Below are 20634 nucleotides of genomic sequence, written 5' to 3' on the forward strand. Positions count from 1 at the left end.
GCCATTTGGGTCCGAAAGCCATTTTGCAGAACAAAAGGTGAGATTCTCAGTGAATCATTCGTGTGCTAATCCCATCAGTCTGACAATAAGGAGAGAACAGAAATTGCAACTTTGCTGAGATCTTAACCTTAAAAGATTCTTTACCATGATGTTATGTACAGAAGCATATTTGAAATAGATTCTTAAATTTGTAACCCTTCACCGCACATTATTTAGTCAGGGTAGACCCATATTAAATTTTACATGGATGAACACAAGGACTTTCAGTCTTTTTAATGGCACAGACTATATAAAGGTCCTAGATCATGTCATTTTCACAACGTGAAACGTGACCTATTGTGACATATGTCTGAGTGTAAACGCTTCTCAAACAAGAAACAATGTAGGGCAGGACTTTTTCCATTTAGAATTGATTGGATTGTTGTGGTTTGCAGTTGTCATGATGTCATGTGAGTGACAGGTTGTCCCGCCCTTGTGCCAAAAAACGTGTTATCAAAGAAGAGAAGAGGGGAATTTATTTTGATTAAAGGTTATGGGGGCAAAACATTATGTGTACAGTTAAATCATTTAGAATAAATACTGCAATATTCCATTAAAAAAATAATTTTAAATTTTCATTTAATTGTGACTTTAAGCAACTCTCTTTGACAGTTTTACCATGTCTCGCTGCTTTTTTGCACTTCTTTTCTCAAACAGTCTCAAATTAGATCCTAAGTTTCAATAGGCTGAAACAAAAATAACTTCCATCAATGACATCAAGGTCAAGGTCAAGGTCACTTTTATTTATATAGCACCTTAAAACAGCATTTCTGCTGACCAAGGTGCTTCACAGAAACACAATAAAAACACAAAAAACACAATAAAAACAAAAGTCGTACAAATTACATAGTAAAAAATGTAACTCACTAAGGCTAGATATCCACAATTATGAATAGGCCTGAGAGAAAAGATGCATTTTCAGTGCTGACTTGAAAACATATAAAGAAGAAGACAACCTGACAGATTGAGGTAACGAATTCCACAGTCTAGGACCAAGAACGGAGAACGCTCTGTCACCTTTGAGATGAAGGCATGAATTACTGTCTCTAGGTCACCAAAAGATAAAATAGATTTCAATTTCCGTAAGCCTCTAAGCTGGAAGAAACTGCCTCTGACAACAGAGTTTATTTGCTTGTCAAATTTTAACTCTGAGTCGACAACAACACCCAGGTTTTTTACATGAGTGCGGATATTCGCCTTTCAGCGGTCCTAAACCAGAGGTCAGGCCATCTACCAAATGGGGGGGGGCAAATAAAATAACTTCAGTCTTCTTTTCATTCAACTGTAGAAAATTTTCACCCATCCAATTTTTAATGTCATTTACACAGGCTAATAAGTCAGATACAGACTTAGAACCAGGCTTTTTGACATATACAACTGGGTATCATCCGCATAAATATGATAAGGAACCTGATGAGATTCAAAGATGTAACGAAGGGGGAGCATATATAAAGAAAATAAAATCGGTCCCAAAATGGAGCCTTGCGGTACTCCACCCGTGACAGGAACAGGTGATGAATGAGACTGACCTATCTCCTCTCTGAGAAATAGGATCTAAACCACTCTACAGCCGAATCACAGATACCAGCCTCAGTTTTTAACCTGTTTAAAAGAATGCAGTGATCCACTGTATCAAAAGCTGCACTTAAATCCAACAATACAAGAACTGCACAGTTTCCGGAATCCACAAATAACAACAGGTCGTTTACCACTCTCAGCAAGGCTGATTCAGTGCTATGCTTGGATCTAAACCCAGACTGAAACGGATCAAGTATATTATTCTCAATTAAGTAAGGGGATAACTGATTTAAAACAGCTTTCTCCAATACTTTCGATAAGAAAGGCAGTTTTGAAATAGGTCTATAGTTATTTAGATCAGATGGATCCAAATTTGCCTTTTTGAGCAGCGGATGAACTACTGCATGTTTGAAACAAGATGGAACGGAGCTCGTCTGTAAAGAACTGTTAATGACAGAAATAATATTTGGTGCAACTGAGTCCAGGACTTCCTTTAACAATGTAGTTGGTATAACGTCAAGTGAACAAGTGGTCGATCTTAAACTGGACACTATATTCGATAGTTCCGCATGTGAGATTGGATTGAAGTGAGAAAATTTAGCTCTATTCAAAGGCAGATGTCAGACCTTCTGGGATGGATTCGGGACAATCTGGGATTTGATGCAAAGGATTTTGTTAATGAAGAAGCTGCAAAACTTCTCACACAACTCTGGGCTCTGAGCAACACCAATCTCAGTAGAAGAATTTAATACTGAATTTATAGTAGCGAACAAAAACTTTGGACAGTGGGAATTTTGAGAAATCAAGTTAGAAAAATATTTAGATCTTTGCAAAGCGGCCTCCTCTTGAAATTTAACTAAGGGATGTTGCAATAGCTGATAAGAGATTTGTAATTTGTCCTTCCTCCATTTTCTTTCTGCCCTTCTACACTCTTTCCTTAAAGAACGAACTTTGTTCATCCAAGGCTGTTTTTTAGGTTTTCGTATCCTGACTTTACGGGGGGCAATTTCATTTAAAATCCCAGTACATGATGTATTAAAACTAAGCACCAAGTCATCAACATCAGGATACTGTGTAGTGACACTTACAGGGAGTTCTGTGAAAGCCTCAATAAACTGTGCAGCAGTAGAATGATTAATAACTCTAGACAGGTAAGTGGAGGACTTGTGTTCAGATTTTAAAGTAGGGATAGAACAATCAAATATTATTGATCAGACAAACCAGCATCACGAATGTCAATGTTTGTTATAGGAAAGCCTGAAGTCATAACAAGGTCAAGTGTGTGACCCTGCATATGTGTAGGATCGGAAATCAGTGTTGTAATATCTCTAGTCATCACTTCAGTGCGTGTGTCTTGCCTAATAATATGTCCAAATAATATGTCAGTTATGGAAATATGAAAACAGCGTACCTGGTCAGAACACCATGGTGACCCTAGGGAGCTTTAACAGAACCGAAAAGCTCTGCTTCCTCTCCAGGAAAGGTGCAGTGCAGTCACGTTTCGCTGCTTGGTCAAATTTTGCAGGCAAAATCTGTACATATGGGCTTCATACATTGCTACGCTATAGATAATGGACCATTTTTTGCTAACAAAATTTCACTAAATGTTTGCATTTAATTTTATCTGTAAAAGACTGTAAAAATGCTACAGTACTGATGCTAAAAATGTAAAAATTACAGTAAAAACCTGTTAGTTGGTTAACAGTTATTTCCCTTTTAGTTTACGGGGGAAAACAAATAGATCTAACCTTAAATCTGTACCATTTTTGGAAGTAAAACTTATGATTTACATTGAAATGCTGTAAAGTGACATTCCTAGAATTCCCTGTGTGACAATTCACATTTGATGGCTTTTCATTTAAATAATTATTTCTTCTTAGTTTCTGTTATCAGTTTTGTACATTAGGGTTGTTTAGTATGTCTATTTTGTTTAGTATGTTAGTATTTACCTGAGCTTGTGGATAAGCTGCTTGTGATGAACTTTAGTTCATCATGTGGCTTTCTCTTTACCACTTGTGTTGATATAGTGTTTGTCAGACTTCAGTAGCAGCTTGGCCAATTCAGAAGAAAAAGGCTGTTGGAATAACCCATTTAACACATTATTATTATTATTATTATTTTTGTTATGAAAGTGATTCCAATGATATCGCTCCTCTGTGTCGTTAACTTTACAGCTCTGATAGAACCAGAGTGATTATTAGTGAAGTTCACAATGTAATTTCGGGAGGAGTGAACCCATCTAATCTTTCAGTTAACTGCTGGAGCATATAAGCAGCCGCTCACCTTGCTCTGGCATCAGCTGTTTTGGCATCCCTCCACCTCCCCAACTCCACCAACATAATTTAGGCATCTTGCTACCTTACTCATCATCCAAGCGTTGGTAGTCCCACTGAAGCTCGAGTTGAAGCTGCTTCCTCGAGCCCCTCCACTCCGGACAGCAAGCCAAATACGCTTAACCTTATAAGCTTAAAGATTATATGGGTAAAGGAACTCGTGAAAAACTTTATAGTTTTAGTTATTAGTTATCATGCTTGGTGTAAACAGACCTTAACTGAGACATTCTGTCACTGTAGGGTGTTATGAGCCACTGCTGTGGGTTTTTGTACAGCCACACACACAAATCATCTAACAATGGGTGGGTTTCTGTTTCCAATTATACTAACCACAGATCAACCATAACTTTTCACCTTTTTTTTTCAGATATTTTGATTGGTAGATTATACAAAAAGAGAAAGAGGGAATCTCTGCAAGAAAAGAAATAAGATGGACTGTCCTATCCTAGGGCAATATGAGGTGACCTATAGGGCCGATGTGGCAGGGGGTCTCGTGAGTCAAAGCAGCCAACAGCAGAACTACTGGTGTAATGACACTCTGACTTGAATAAAGGCCCATTATTGATAGCTTCAGTCAACACAAACAGTGTTCCACCTTAATGTTTACACAACAGACTGAAAGATATCAGAGAGACAGAGGGAGGGTTACAGACGCTCTCATTCATGGCATCTCGATCTGTTGAGGTACAGGATGTTTAGCTGCTTGTCTGTGCTCTCACCTCAGGGACAAAACACCCTTATTGTTCTGATTCATCAGAAATAGCGTTTCAGAACGTGGTGCTCTGACTTCAGTGTTTTTGAAGAAAAGTAAAAGATTGTTTTTCCTTGAACACATAACCATATCAATTCTAGAATATAGGCAAGGCAAGTTTATATATATTTCACATTTCATACACTTTGGCAATTCAAAGTGCTTTACGTAGAGAGGAATAAAAATAATCACACTATAGCAATTCATAGAGCTTTGCAAATTAATTCACTGCAAATAGTCACATTGAAGGCTCTATAGCTGTTGTTTGTTTCTGCTCTACATGACCAAATCAGGGGTCAAAAACACTGCAAATTATCCCACATTCTCTCTTGTTTATGAGCAGCACATATGTGTGATGTTAACTGTAAATATTCAACACAGCTTAGTCATTCTGTTCACCATCACTTTGGCCCCTATATATGGGATCGTTATGAGGAACAATACAGTCTTTAATTGAAATGGCCCAAGGTAATTGAAACCTTAGAATAAATACTCACTTTTATTGACCAAACATCTTGAGTGCGTCTAAGAATGCCATTGAGAGGCTGTTTTAGACACTTCTAAAATACATGAGCCAAGTTCCCTGCTTGAGTTTCGGGTAAGTTCTCACTTACTCTATGCCATTACATCAGTGTCAAAAAGACATCAGCATCTCAAAAGTGACCTCATTCTCTTAAATACAGTAACAGAAACTCTTGTTTAAAATTGCTTAATTTAGCTTAAGTGTACTATAAGAAAAAAAACTGATAAGATAATAGAAGATGGAAGAGTAGTATGCTTAAATCTGGATGGAGAGAAAAAAGTATAGGAACTAACAGGGTTTTGTAACCTGCCTTTTCAGTGTGAAATAATGCACACTTGCCCCTTCTTTCCTTTAAACACAAGTTGGCCCAAAAAGTGACAGTCTGTTTCAAAAGCCAAGATCAGACTATTTTAACAATTGTTAAAATAATTATAAAATATCACTGCAATACTGGAATCTAAATGCATGAATAAAACTCTTTTTATAGCATTTTTAAAAACACACTAATATGAAATTGGATAAAAGATGACACGCAAACATATACAATGATCCACTTTAATTGTGCATATAGACAATTAATAGCTCATCACAATCATTACAAAAACATTGTGGAGGAAATGCATTACAGTGGTCAGATTACAAGAGAAGTGAGCCCTATCTAAAACTGTGACTTGATGGGGACAAAACACAACTGAGAGCCCAACTGTGTGGTTTTGTTGGGGTTTGGAGGACCCTCGGTACAGTATGCAATGGCAAATTTCCTTTCAATAAAAAAATCAATTACAAGTTGTTGTGGCATCTTTCTCTCTTCTGTGTGTCTTCTATATTCACGAATTGTGGAAAAGTTGACTCTTCATGTGACTGGCTGTTCATCGTGGTCATCTCAACATTCTCCAGCCAGTTTAGGATCTACTGTGGATGAAGGCCAGAATGGCTGGTGGGATCAGCAGGCACAGCGTGGTGGGCCACGGACCTAATCCTGCAGCGCTGGCCACAGGGGGATCAGGATTTTTAGGGGTGGGGTTGGTTGAATTCTACACCAACATGAAAGAAAAATCAGTATATGCAAGCTGATTATTGTACATTACTTTAATGTACACTGTTAAAAGTAAAAATGTGCAGTTGTTAACTTAAAGAACAATTTCTGCCTGATCTGACCCTTATAAATAATGTTTGCTGCTGTAACCAAGTTTTAGCCTTTTTTTTTCTTCTTTTTTTTGTAGCAGTGTATGTTATATTAATGTTTATTTGGAGTAGCTGCTTGAAAATTCACTTTGTATGGTAGGCCTATTATTATTATTGTTGTTGGTATATTTGTAACCAATATTATTGACACTTGTTGAATTAACAGACACTATAACGTGTATAAGTAGTAAAAAGTAAATCCAGTCCGGTAAAAGACCCAAGCTTCTGCTTTTACACATTATAAAGAGAAGTGGTGACACCTTTCTATAATCTACATTTTGCATGCACATACAACAAATGATTACCAAATGTATCAAAGGTTATTAAAAATTAATTAACAAAATGATCAAAGATAAAAGAGAAAGATGGGAAAAATGCTAGAAAAACTTCTAATGCAAGAGATGAACAAATCATATTGCCTACCTTCTCAGTTGAACAAGGTAAGGTTATAATCAATATCCCAAGGCACAATATCAATATTTTATTCATTTTTATGCCTTCTTCTTCCGGAGACCTTTACTGTGAGGCAGAGAGTCTGTGTTCAGTGATGCGGGATGGGAGGGGAGTTTTATTCTCACAGAGATTAACGATTGATGTGTTTAAAAACCTGCCCACCAGTTTCTGGAGGAGGATCACATCCTCTGTACATGATGTCTGAGGAAATCTCAAAATAAAAGTTGTGCTTTCAAAATGTCAAATACACTAAATTCTCTAATACATTTTGATCTATACTCCTTTTTTTATAGTCAACATAGCTATAATCTAAAGCATTACTAATACTCTGTGTGAAGAGAACACACATTAACACCAAATTGAATAAAAGATGACATACAAGACATATACAATCATCCACTTTAATTGTGCATACAGTACAGACACATTCTGAGATGGATTACATTGATTCATATAGTAAAATTTGTAGTACACAATATCATTATAGAAATGGAAATTGGTCTGTTATTTTAAATGCACAGTGATTACTGATTTAAGTAATTGAGTTATTTAACCTACTTGACCTCAATCACATATACTGAGCATAGGAGAAACAAACTCTTCTAAGAGAAGTTGCCAATGAGTGTGTGAGCCTTCACTAAAACAGTGACTTTGAGACAAAACATAACAAAGAGCCCAAGGGTGAGGTTCTGTATGGGGTTCCAGGCAGCAGATGTATTCATTTTCATTAGTTAAAAATCCATTTTAAAATGAGCTGTTGTGCGTTATATCTTTATGAATTGGGGAAAAAACTGCTCTTTGGGTTGAACGCTGTCCATTTCACCACTGTCTCAGTTTGGTCATCTATGGCGAACTCTCTCCATCCATCAGGATCTACTGTGGATGAAGCCCAGGGTGGCTGCTGGGATCAGCATGTACAGTGTGGTGGGCACAGGACCCAATCCTACAGCGCTGGAATTTGTGGAAGGATTAGGGGACGCGCTGCCTGAGCCTGTGGACTTCTGATCAGAGCTCTCCTGAACCAAACATGAAGAAAGTCAGAAAAAAGAGCTCACATGTTACAGTGTGACTTCAGAAGTGATAACCTATTTTTGGAGCTACTTGAAGATGCACTTTGCTATCATCATTATTGTAATTAATTATATAGATGCTTACTATGAAAAACATGAACACAAACAATTAGTGAATAAATCCTTCCATCCTCTTCTAAAAACCTAAGACAATAAATGGGGGGGGGGGGGGAAATCATAGTGCCTACCTGAGTTGAAAATGGTATGGTTATGATCAGCACCGCAAAGCACAATATCCAAATTTTATTCATTTTTGTGCCTGTGTTGTCTTCTTCCAGAGAAGTTTGCTGCTGGACCAAGGGTCTTTGCTCAGTGAGGGGGCAGGCCAGAAACCTTTATTCTCAAAGTGACGTCAAAAACACCCGCCCATGACGAGGCAGGAGATGTCCCATATCTAGATTTAGCTGCAGGTGAGATATCCAAAAGGGGGAGGAGAACTCGCCCCTCCTCGCAAAGTACATTGACAAAACATAAACAGCAGGCCTACACTACTCAGCACAAGAGAATAACAAAAACTGTAGTGTTTTGTTTAAAACATATCACACAAAAAGCTTACGTTTAGCTAACTACGGACCACGGAATTAATAAGATATTAATAAGATACAGTTTAATAGCTGTTTATGCAACTGGCCCCCAGGTTGTGGTGTAGGCTACACGTCTTTTCCCTGTCAAATCTTTGACTTATAGCATTTTCTATTATAACAGCTACCTCAAAATGAGCATTTCCTGGACTGAAGGAACTTGGTTTTACATACATTTATACATTGGCAGATGCGTATCTTTTTATCAGTTCATAATATACATTCCCCGGGAATCGAACCTTGCTCTGTTTGAGCTACAGAATGGGTTTACAGTAGGGTTTACTCAATTATTCATACATCATTTATGTTAAAAATCATGTTAAAAATGTGTGTATCGAACATGACTCTGAATAAAACCTAATGCTTCCTTCAAGCTCAAGCTCCACGTTAGTGACCCTACAACGCCCTCTTCCGTTTCAAATACGCAGTCACAACATGAAAAAAAGCGTTTTCGTTTTATGTGAATGGTTAAGAGAATGTCTCTTCCTGGCTTCCGTAGTTCCGTCGTTTCTATCATTCCGGTTAAGATCGAGTTCCGCCCATGCGGAGGAGGAGGTCACATCCCATAACAAACTCTCACCCTGGTCGGAAACTCACCTGTCAGAGTCCCTCATGCTGCTGGTTCGGCGTTCGGCAGTAGGTTTCGGCGGTGTGGCTCGATGGGGACTCCGCTGTCTGTGCTCCGGAGACGCAGCGGGGCGGTACCGGGACACTGTGTTGCTGCCCCGCACTGACTTCCCCATGAAAGTGAACGGGCCAAACCTTCTGGAGCGAGAGATCCAGATCCAGCAGGTGAGAGTGTCAGATCCAGGACCTGACACATGCTGTTAAAACTGCCCGGTTCTGTTTTGTTACGTTCCTAAATCACCCTGAATGATTAAGATGACAGTATCCGTTGCACTTCTATAAAGCCACAACTCTCTGGTTTGTCTTGTGATGGTGTTTGAACTTTGTTGTGTTGTTCTACAGAAATGTGGTTTCGACCAGCTGTACACATGGCAGAGAGAGAAAAAAGCTAAGAAGGTGTACTGCCTTCATGATGGACCACCGTATGCCAACGGGGACCCGCATGTTGGGCACGCTCTCAATAAGGTAAGTTACCTCCTGTCAGTTCATAGGCACACAAGTAGATGTTCCTGGATCTGCATCCTTCACTTGTCCTTTTAATGACATCATACAATATTATGCCTAAACCTATATGAATGGAGATACACTCTCATGAGCTTCATAATATGCCATCAGCATCTTTGTTTAATCTCTCCTGCAGATCCTCAAAGACATCCGCAACCGTTTCGAGGTGCTGAAAGGCAGGCTGGTGCACTATGTGCCCGGCTGGGACTGCCATGGGCTGCCCATTGAGCTCAAAGCACTGGGAGACCTGGGAACCAGTGGGCTGACTCCTCTACAGATCAGACAGAAAGGTCAGGAAGTCACATATAATGAATGTTCTGGCGAAAGAGTCATTTGTTTTAATATTAAAAGCTTATGTGCTATTCTGCTTCTGGTTAATCAAAAACTGCCTTTGTGTCTCTCCGTTCAGCGCGGGAGTTTGCAGAGAGGGCCATCTCTCGGCAACGTGCTGCATTCCAGCGCTGGGGCGTGATGGCTGACTGGGACAATTGTTATTACACTTTTGATGGGAAATATGAAGCGGCCCAGCTGAAAGTCTTCCTGGAGATGCACAACAAGGTGAGAGAAGCTCTTTCTGTTCAACACAGCTTGACTCATTGACTTTTTTCACCACCCAAAAAAGAAATTCGGAAATTATTTACACTACTGTTCAGAAGTTTAGTTAAATTTAAGATTAAGCGTTAAGAGCAAGAGCAAGATGTTTAATTTTTTTTTTTTAAGAAGTCTGGCTGCATTTACCCGATAAAAAAAACAATATTGTGAAATATTTATACAATTTAAAACTAGATTTATATTCTATTTTTAAACTAAAGTTGGCATGAAACTGAGGTTGCAGTAGTCTTTTCTTTCCCTGTTGTAACATATATCCTTGTGAAAAGATTTTTTGTACAAGAAACACTTGATTGGGACTTGATTTTGTCCATTGGGTATTGATTGGAACGTCGGATGGTTGTGGTTTGCTTTTGCTGTAATCTCATGTGAGTGACAGGTTGTCTCGCCCTCACGCCAGTAAACGCGTCATCAGAGAAGAGAATAGATGTCGCTGCAAGAGGGAGGAGAAGTTATTTTGATTAAAGATTATGAGGACACTTGAAAAAAAAAAAAAAAGGATAAATTCTTTGTAATAAATAATGCAATTATGGGTGGGCGATGTGACCAAAATCTTATATGACGATATGAGTCATTTTATTTCATGATAACGATATCACTATATATATATATATATATATATATATATAGTTAGCTTTAAATAAGGTTTTTATGATATACTATATTTTTTTTTAATACTAACCTAAGTAAAAGCTTATTGAAGACAAGTAAATAGTCAGTGATAAAATAAGAAAAAGCAATAGGCCAAAACATCAATAGAACAAAGAAACAAATGAAATAGACCTACCTGAAAAACTTCAAGCATTAAGAAATACTACATAGTGTATAAAGTAATTAAATGTACAAAAACACTGCATAGTCTTCACTGTGTAAATTAAATATAAATGTATTCTTATTAAAGTTACAAAAGTGATTCAGTCAGGAGCAGTGAGTTATTTTCCCTGTGTTTTGTTGTGGCTGATTAACATAAGTGACAGATTTATTAGGCTGCTGTCACTTTAAGACCGAATGCACTGATCTAATATACTGATACACTCAACTGTTTACGTTCACTTAAGACATAAATGACAGTGGATACTTGAAAAGCCAGGCATTTTGAGACATAAGTGTGTGTGTGTATTTGACCTGTTCAAGCCCAATAAGGCAGCAAAAATAACTCCGTTCAGTTCTCACGGGCTCTGAGTAGCGGCTTCATGGACAGCGCACATATACCGAAATGAGTTCTCTTTCGCTGCTTATTGCGCTTCAACAGTTTAAAATCACTTGTTTTTAAACAGCAATGCTTAAAAACGCATACAATACCATTGACTTTAATGATCAAGTGTCGAATGATAAAAAGTTCATCCTTGCTGGCTGAGAGTATTAATTTCTTTAAAAATATATATTTTACTGACCCCAAACTTGTTTGTGTACTCACCCTCATGTCATTGAAAAGATTCTCACTTTCCCCTTCTCTTCCTATCTTTGTGTACAGGGTTTCATTTATCAGGACTATAAGCCTGTTTTCTGGTCACCATCATCCAGGTAGTAGAAGCTCAGTATTTGCAGCCTTACATAAAGACCTTTAATAAAGCTTAACAGAAAGCCCATGATTTTGAGGTTTTATATGTTAATGTCAGTATATTTTTCTGCTGTACCTGCCTCTGTAAAGGACTGCGCTTGCAGAAGCTGAGCTGGAGTATAATCCAGAACACGTGAGCCGTGCTTTGTACATCACTTTCCCCCTGCTCACCCTGCCAGCCAAACTTGCTTTGATAGCAGGTGTGTATATGCTGTCTATACCTGTGCCATGTGCTTTATACAGGTCACATACACAGAGTTAAAGTTACGTTGCTATTTCTGATGTCAGAATCTTCATCTGCGATTTAGAAAGTTGGGGTCGTGTGTCTGTTCTGATATGGACAACCCAGCCATGGACTATTCCAGCCAATCAGGCAGTGTGTTACATGCCCAAAGTACAGTAAGTCACACACCTATGAATCTGTGGGATGAACATGATATGATTTCATGGAGACATTCATGATCACATACTTGTCCTCTTCTCAGGTACTCTGTAGTGAAGCGAGCTGATAATGAGCAGCTACTCCTAGTGGCCACAGAGCGCATGAACAACCTCGCCTCTATACTGGGGACAAATCTGGAGAGTTTGGCTACATTTGCAGGTAGATCCACTGTTATTGGCCAAAATGATGCTTTCTGAACTGGCCTAAGCATTTATCTGCCTCTCTTTCACTCATCTCCAGGGTCAGATCTTGAAGGTGGAGTTTGTCAGCATCCCACAATTCCTTCAAAAGAAGTGCCTTTGTTGCCGGCTAATCATGTGACCATGACTAAGGGAACTGGATTGGTCCACACTGCTCCTGCTCATGGCATGGAGGACTACAGTGTTGCAACGCACTTTAATCTGCCAGTAGTACGTCACCCACACCTGTACAGTATATGCTGGAATAGTAAGAATCTTGGGTTGTTGTTGATTTTAAACTTGCTGTCTCTCTCTCTCTTTCTAGGAGTGCATGGTGGATGAAGAGGGCAGGTTTACAGAACTTGCTGGGGCTGAACTGCAGAATAAATCTGTAATGACTGAAGGCAGTGCCACAGGTGAGAGAGAAAGAGATGGATAGATGGAGGAAAGAGAGAATATATATATGTATATGATAAAAGAAAATGCATGTTAGTAACTAATGTTGTGTGTGTGGGCAGTAATCTCAATGTTGCAGGCAGCGGGTGCAGTTGTGAAGGAGGAGGACTGTGTCCACAGTTACCCGTATGACTGGAGGACCAAACAGCCAGTCATTACCAGAGCCAGTAAACAGTGGTTTATCAACACAGGCAGCCTCAAAGACAAAGCTAAGGTGAGCCAATATACTCTGCAGCATCAGCTGGATGAAACCCATCAAAATATGTCTGGGTCATATTTATCCTTCAATTTTTGCAGAATAATGCAGAAAAAAAAAAATCTCATTCCCATTACTGTAATGTGAAAAAACAAAAACAAATCAAGAATGTATTCCTAATGGTGTTTTTGTACTGCCTTAATGGGTCATAATTCACCCCCAAATATTTATTTTTATATTTGTTTCAAGTAAATAATTCATGTTTTAGGACTTTTTTTTTTACACAGTGAAATTTTTTTTTAAATGTATTATTATTATTATTATTATGATTTTTTTGCATAGCTAGTAAATTCTCATTACCATGATGCAGAAAAAAATATCATTCTCATTACTGTAATGTGGGAAAAATAGGAGGACTGACATTTTCTGCATGCAAGTGAAGCTCTTAGAAATAATATACAAATTGTCATGGAAACAATGTGACAATGCAAAAAATGTCATGATCCTCCTAAAATAGTATTAATTGTGTTAAGTGCGTTAAAAGTAACTTTTTTTATTTGTGAGTGAGAGAAGTGAGCGTATATTTTACACACACATGTATGTATGTGTATATATATATATATATATATATATATATATATATATATATATATATATATGTGTGTGTGTGTGTGTGTGTGTGTGTGTGTGTGTGTGTGAAATATGCGCACACAGCTTACGCTCACAAATAAATGGTCAAGTTACTTAACGCGTGTTCTTTTTCTTGCTCTGGACATGTTTTTGTGAGTGCACATTCTGCATTTATTTGACTTTTTTTAGTTACTTTTGTTAGAAGTATTAGAGATTAAACAGACTTCCTTGTAAGTTTCCAGTTATATGTTTTCTGCAGAAAATAAACTGTGAGTGTGTTTGCGTAGGACGCCCTGCAGAAGGTGCGTGTGATACCCGAATCAGCTAGGTCCAGTTTGTTGGCGATGTTGGACAGAAGAACATACTGGTGTATATCTCGGCAGAGGAGCTGGGGCGTCCCCATCCCAGTGTTCTACCATAAAGAGACCGGAGAGCCACTCTTAAACAAGTATATACTTGCACTGTCATAGACATACTCAAGAAATAACTACAAGTTTAAGAATTCCCTCTTTCTTTCTCAGACATTCAGTTACACACATCGCTAAAGTTTTCTCTGAGAAAGGAAGTGACAGCTGGTGGGCAGAGCCAGTGGAGACATTTCTGACTCCAGAGGTTCTTCAGAAGGTACTTTTTTCCTAAATTTTCATTCAAAAGTTTGGGGTCGGTAGGAAGTCTCTAATGCTTACAAAGTCTGCATTTATTTGATCAAAAATACTGTAAAACAGTAATATTGTAAAATATTATAATTTAAAATAACTACTGTTTTCTATTTTAATATATTTTAAAATGTCATTAAATTATTCCTGTGATGGCAAAGCTGAGTTTTCAGTGTCACATGACCCTTAAGAAATCATTCTAATATGCTGATTTGCAACACAGGAAACATTTCTTATTATTATCAATGATGAAAATTGATTTTTTTCATGGAAACTGATAAAAAATTTTTTAGCATTCTTCAAAAAAACATTTTAAAATCTCTTTACTATTACTTTTGATCAATTTAATGTGTCATTTCTAATTATTATTACTATTATTATTATTATTTAAATCTGACCCCAAACTTTTGAACGGTAGTGTATGTTTATGCCACAAATACTCTTTAGTGCAAAATGAAATGTAAAGTAGTGAAATAAAATTCTAGTATAAGTTATAAATTGTTTGTGTGTTTTGTCAGAGTAAAGCAGGTGCACTATCTGATTATGTGCGGGGTGAAGATGTCCTGGATATCTGGTTTGACAGCGGTGTCTCATGGGCCGCTGTACTACAGGGTGAGTCATCAAAGTGGTCCTTATCAATACATGTATTTCTGGTTATTTAAGCAATCAATAAGTATATTGTTGATTGCTTGTCTGGGGTCCTTTGGTATGGTTTGTTGCATTGTAGTGTTATGTCACTTCTCTCTCACTCTCTTTCTTTCAGAATCAGACCCGCGTGCAGACTCGTATGTGGAGGGGAAAGATCAAATCGGCGGTTGGTTTCAGTCGTCGCTCCTCACCAGTGTGGCTGTACGAAATAAAGCCCCTTACAAGTGAGTAATAAAAATGCATTTCTATCGTCACAAAAGAGTTTAGCATTGTAATGGATATGGCAATGTTAATGTATCTATAGTTTCATGACTGAACTTTGTATGTGTACGTGACAAATACATATGTTAAAACATATGCCAATCACCTTCTGTGTGTGTTTCAGAGCTCTAGTGGTCCATGGATTTGCTGTGAGTGAGAGAGGAGAAAAAATGTCCAAGTCTATAGGCAACGTGGTCGACCCAGATGTTGTTATTAATGGAGGGAAGGTGAGATACGATCAGCCAATGGTAGAATTAAATGATGTCATCCAGTCAGTGTTTTCAAACATCAATTTCTCTCTCTCAGGACTTGTCTGTCTGTCCTCCTTATGGTGCTGATGTTTTGAGATGGTGGGTTGCAGAGTCGAACGTGTTTTCTGAAGTTCAGATCGGACCGAACACACTGAACGCTGCTAAAGACAGCATCAACAAGGTCTGGCACATATCAAAGCAGATAAATTGTTGCAGTAATTTGCTAAAGGTCAATGCTAATTTTGAATTCACTTTGAGATTCTTCTAAAATGAATCATTTTATTCAGCAAGGATGCATCAAATTGATCAAAAGTTATAGTAAAGACATTTATGATGTTACAAACAATTTCTTTCTTTCTTTCACAGTTCTGTTTTATCTTTCTGTTTATCAAAGAATCCTGGAAAAAAAAAATCACTGTTTACACAAAAAATATTAAGCAACACAACTGTTTAACATTGTTAATAATAAGAAATAAGCACCAAATCAGCATATTAGAATGATTTCTGGAGGATCATGTGACACTGAAGACTGGAGTAATGGCTACTATAACTTTAACTATATTCAAATAGAAAAGTCATTTTACATTGTAGTGTTTCACAAAAGTATGTTTTTACTGTTTTAATCTAAAACAAATGCAGCCTTTGTAAGTTTAAAATACATTTTCCCAAAACATCTTACTGACCACAAATTTTTGAACAGTAAGTATAGATCAAAGTGTTTATGAGCGAATGACCTCATAAACCTGCTATTCTCTGTCCCCAGCTGAGGAACACACTGAAGTTTCTCTTGGGGAATCTCCAGGGTTTTGATCCTCGTTCCCAGGCTGTGGACACTAAACAAATGCACTACATAGATCAGTACATGCTACACCTGCTCAGAGAGTTCAGCATGAAGGCGAGTCTAAATGTTAACAGGTTACAATGTTTGTATGGGCTGGGCTTAAACCAGCTGTGCATTGCTGTCGGTCACGTGACACGTGTTTGTGTGTGCTGTAGGTAACTGATGCCTACAATGAGTTTGACAGCAGCCGCGTCATCCGCCTGCTGCAAGCCTTCATCACTAGAGAATTATCCAACTTCTATTTCAGCATCATTAAAGATCGGTAACCACTCATCTAATTATGTAACGTTCTGTTCGAAAATTAAGCTATTTTTAATGCTCCGTAGCAAAACGTCTCACTCACTGTCTCTCTCTCAGGCTTTATTGTGACCCTGAGGACTCCCTTGGTCGGAGGTCATGTCAAACAGTTCTAGAAGAGATTCTGGATGGAGTGAGTCGCTCTATCGCTCCTGTCCTCCCTCACCTCGCTGAGGAGGTGTACCTGCACTCTCCTGGACATGAGGGTACTCACCCAATTTTCGTGCAACTGATGCTGCATGGCTACAGACTGGCTACCTCACTGTAATGCTTCTCACCTCTCTCTTTGTCCGTAGAGGGGGACACTTTGTTTCGTAGCGGCTGGATTAAGACCGATTCAGTGTGGCGGAAGCCAGGACTAGAGGAAGCAGTAGAGGGCACATGTGCTATCAGAGATTCCTTCCTGTCGTCTATTCCGGGACGTAACGCTGCTGAGTATGACCTCATCATTGCCATTGAACCCGGCCTGTTCTTTGAAATCATGGAGGTACATCATGGATTTTAAAGCCTGTTCATAACAACACAAATGTTCGGCACTGAAATTCATTCCGATTTTTGCTTGCGATTTGTCTGTTTAGAGCAGGAGTGTCAAGCTCGGTTCCTGAAGGGCCACTGTCCTTCAGAGTGAGCTCCAACCCACTTGAATGAGCTAATCAATGTCTTCAGGATTACTAGAAACTTCTTGGCAGCTGTTTTAGAGCCGGTTGGCACTAATTTCTGCAGGACAGTGGCCCTCCAGGAACTGAGTTTGAGACCCCTGGTTTAGACCAAATCATAACAAATGGCAGACAGGCTGAATGAACATGCAAATTCTTTTTCTGATAGTATGTGGCACTTATATAGATGCAGAAATAACTTTCCGATTCTGACACCCAATTTTCACAAAGAAGGAAAGAAATTAAACAGCATTTACATGTTTTTAAACAGCCGTTGAGATTTCTGTATTTACCAGTTTTATGTAACAGCAGTGGCTCTGGGTATGTGACAAAAAGCACAAATCTTATTGGATGGGGCGTTTTCTTCACAGTGTAATGGAAAAGAAATTAGAACACCTGCGAATTCTGTCGCATTGACCACATGCAAATGTTTCAAATTTAAATATTTATTGCACTTAATAACAAACATTTGTATTGGTATGAATAGAGATAATAGATACTTTAAAGAGATAATAATTTGTGCTTCATTTGCTTGCGACAACATTTTATACGCCCCCCCCCCCCCCCCCATCCCCCATCCTTTTCTGCCAGTCTCTTCAAGAGGAGCCCACTTCCACCGGCTCTCAGCTGACAGAGCTCATGATGGCCTCACGCACGACTCTGACAAACTCTCTCCCACGGGATTTGCCATCGGATTCTGTCACAAGCACAGGAAACTTCCTCATCAACCTGGAGGGTGAGATGCTTTTCTTCTGATATAAATTATTACCCTGTGTTTCTATCACAAAAACTAACACCACCTACTCATTACTACCCCTTTTGTAGCAGTTAGTTTAGACCAGTGGTTTGTCATGGAAATTCTAAATAAAACTTTACGAAAACTAATCTCAGAGTTTTCGTCCAAAACTTTCAGTGCCTTAAATCTTTAGCACTTCTAGTTCCAACCTGCAGCATATGACACCACTTCCAAGTTGCCCTTTGCAGGATTAACAAATTTATACATCTTCTTAAAACACCTTCTTTGCCTCTCTTTTAAGTAAACATTTCATTCTCCATCAAACATTTTCCAACACAAGTTCTTAATAAACTTCAAATGACTTAAAATTAAAAATAAATAATAAATCATTATATTTATATCTTGCCTTATATTGGGTAGGTGCTTTGAATGTTGTGTTGGACTATGCTGGGCATTAAAGTCATGAAAGTTGAGAACCACAGGTTTAGACAGAATTGGCAACATTTGGTTTTAATTTAGAAGCGGTTAAACTAAACTTGCCTTTATTTCAGAAACAGATAAAGAAAATTCATAAAAAATATTACTGAACTCTTAAGTAATTGGGTATTGATCTGCTCATCTGTGTGTTCTGTAGGGGGAATGATCCGTGAAGAGAGTTCATACAGCGTAGCCGCGATGCCCACCTCTCTCTCACGCTGTCCGAGATGTCGGCGATACACTGCAGATGAGCCAGACTGCCTCTGCCCACGATGCCAAACCGTGCTGGAAAATACAAAGTAATCACCTTGACTGTTGCCATGACGACTGTCCACCCACTGGCCCTCCTCCTCCTCTGTTGAAAAAGGCTGCAAGGGCTACCATGGACCAGTATGAAGCTGCTATTGTAACAGACAGAAAGTTGTCTGAAGCTGTGGGAGAGGGGGTATCGTGTTACTCAGGGGTTGGACAGGAGACAAACTGTTATAAATGAATAAAGCAAAAATTTTGAAGGAAAAACCAAACAGGAAATTCTCAACTGAGAAAACATACACAAAAACCCGTTTCAGATCATGCTTACAATATTAGCACTGACCTGGGATCTGTGTTAAGTTGACAAATTTAACAGTGCAGTTCTCTGCTACATGTTTAAGCCAACTTATTGTCAGTACACTGAAAAGAGTGTTTGTATATGTCAATTTGAGCTTGTTTGCGGTGGGTGGAAGGTTTGGTTGAACACGTCTAACTGTACTTTCTGTATATTCAAGTCATGAGGGGGTATATTTTATTGTGACATTTTGCATTGAAGATGTACTTAACATGCAGAAGCAATTTGTGAAACCATTCTTTAATTGTGACGTTGATTGAACGTGGCAGTTTTATCAAAGAATGGGTTTTCAAAATGTAGACATTCATTCTGCTATTTTCATTAATGAGGCTCAGTGAGAGGAGAGTTTGTCAATTTTAGTTTCTCTGTTTACCTGTAAAGTATGCTTTATGACGTAAGTTTTATTGCTAAGCCAATAAACAGTGCATACAGAAAAAGAAAATGTCTCTTAATGTGAATTTTCATGGGTTCACTGTCATGAAAATTAAAATCTCAAGTTTACAGGTATTTTAATGTTTACTTAGCCCTAAAATATCTATTTTAATAAATTGTGTGAGAACTAATAATTTTCTAAAGCAAGCCTGTTTAAGCTTCAGTGTTCCCCATATTTGATGAACTCTGTGTGCATTGATCAATGTTTACATGGGGTTAAAAGCGACTGTATCTGTCTTGAATTTAACCGTTTGAATCATGTTTTTGATCCATGAAAAGTTTGGCTGATTGGACTTTCAATGAACAGACAAAAATTATGAAAGAATATTAAAATCTGACTTGCACTCATTTAATTTGCTCGTAAGGTAGTTTTCATAAAAGAATTACATTTATTCAAATATAAATTAACAAGTTAAGTAAATGTTTTATATCTGTAGTTATTTTTTTGTAGTTCATGTTAAAGGCAACATTATAATAATTTCCTACATGGAAACTCAGTTTATCCTTGTAGGAAACTTTTTTTTCTACAGTCCTAGGAAATTTCCTACTGGGAAATCTGAGTGTCCTAGTAGGAAACTCTAGTAGTTTCTTAGTAGGAAATATGATTTGAGAGGGAGTTCCATGTCAAATTTCTTTAGTAAAGTCAACATTTTAATTTCCAATTAGGAAACTCATATTTTCCTACTATGAAATCTGAGTTTCCAACTGGGAATTCTGATCGTCTTAGTAGGAAATTTAGAGTTTCTTAGTAGAAAATATGATTTGAGAAGGAGTTCATGACCAATTTTGTGAGCAAAGACAATAAATGATAATTTCCTACTGGGAAATCTTGAGTAGGAAACTCGTCCAGTAGGAACTGATTGTCCTAGTTGGAAATTGATTTGAGAGGGAGTTCATGAGTAAAGACAATAAATTATAATAATTTTCTACTAGGAAACTCTTGAGTTTCCTACTAAGAATAGTTTCCTAGAAGGAAGTTATAGTAATTTTTTGCCTTTACTCATGAACTCCTTCTCAAATCATATTTCCTACTAGGTGTTCCTACAACTTCCCACATTAAGGACATGTTGCTGATAATTTAATTCTCCCGTTTCATTTTCAAGACAATGAGCTGC

General features: G+C 38.0%; 1 protein-coding gene and 2 long non-coding RNA genes across 3 annotated transcripts; 1 reads left to right on the top strand and 2 right to left on the bottom strand.

Annotated features, from left to right (window-relative positions):
- Positions 1-5705: 5705 nt before the first annotated feature.
- LOC311072281 lies at positions 5706-6915 on the bottom strand. Its single transcript, XR_014603985.1, has 2 exons — positions 6773-6915; positions 5706-6198 (listed from the first exon to the last, which is right to left on the bottom strand). It is a non-coding gene; the product is annotated as an uncharacterized lncRNA (long non-coding RNA).
- A 274-nt stretch (positions 6916-7189) lies between these two features.
- Positions 7190-8286, bottom strand: LOC311072282. Its single transcript, XR_014603986.1, has 2 exons — positions 8061-8286; positions 7190-7818 (listed from the first exon to the last, which is right to left on the bottom strand). It is a non-coding gene; the product is annotated as an uncharacterized lncRNA (long non-coding RNA).
- Positions 8287-8954: 668 nt separating this feature from the next.
- iars2 (isoleucyl-tRNA synthetase 2, mitochondrial) lies at positions 8955-19870 on the top strand. Its single transcript, XM_084097849.1, has 23 exons — positions 8955-9245; positions 9423-9545; positions 9721-9874; positions 9994-10142; positions 11668-11717; positions 11845-11954; positions 12063-12153; positions 12240-12355; positions 12437-12606; positions 12701-12791; positions 12894-13045; positions 13945-14105; positions 14179-14281; positions 14832-14925; positions 15077-15185; positions 15347-15449; positions 15529-15654; positions 16237-16368; positions 16470-16576; positions 16672-16817; positions 16908-17098; positions 17859-18003; positions 18638-19870. The coding sequence occupies exons 1-23, from the start codon at positions 9066-9068 to the stop codon at positions 18781-18783; spliced, it is 2949 nt and encodes a 982-aa protein (XP_083953975.1). The 5' UTR covers positions 8955-9065; the 3' UTR covers positions 18784-19870.
- The last annotated feature ends 764 nt before the right edge of the window (positions 19871-20634 follow it).

This window comes from Abramis brama (assembly GCF_963993115.1).
Source record: "Abramis brama genome assembly, chromosome: 21".
NCBI classification, from domain to species: Eukaryota; Metazoa; Chordata; class Actinopteri; order Cypriniformes; family Leuciscidae; genus Abramis; species Abramis brama.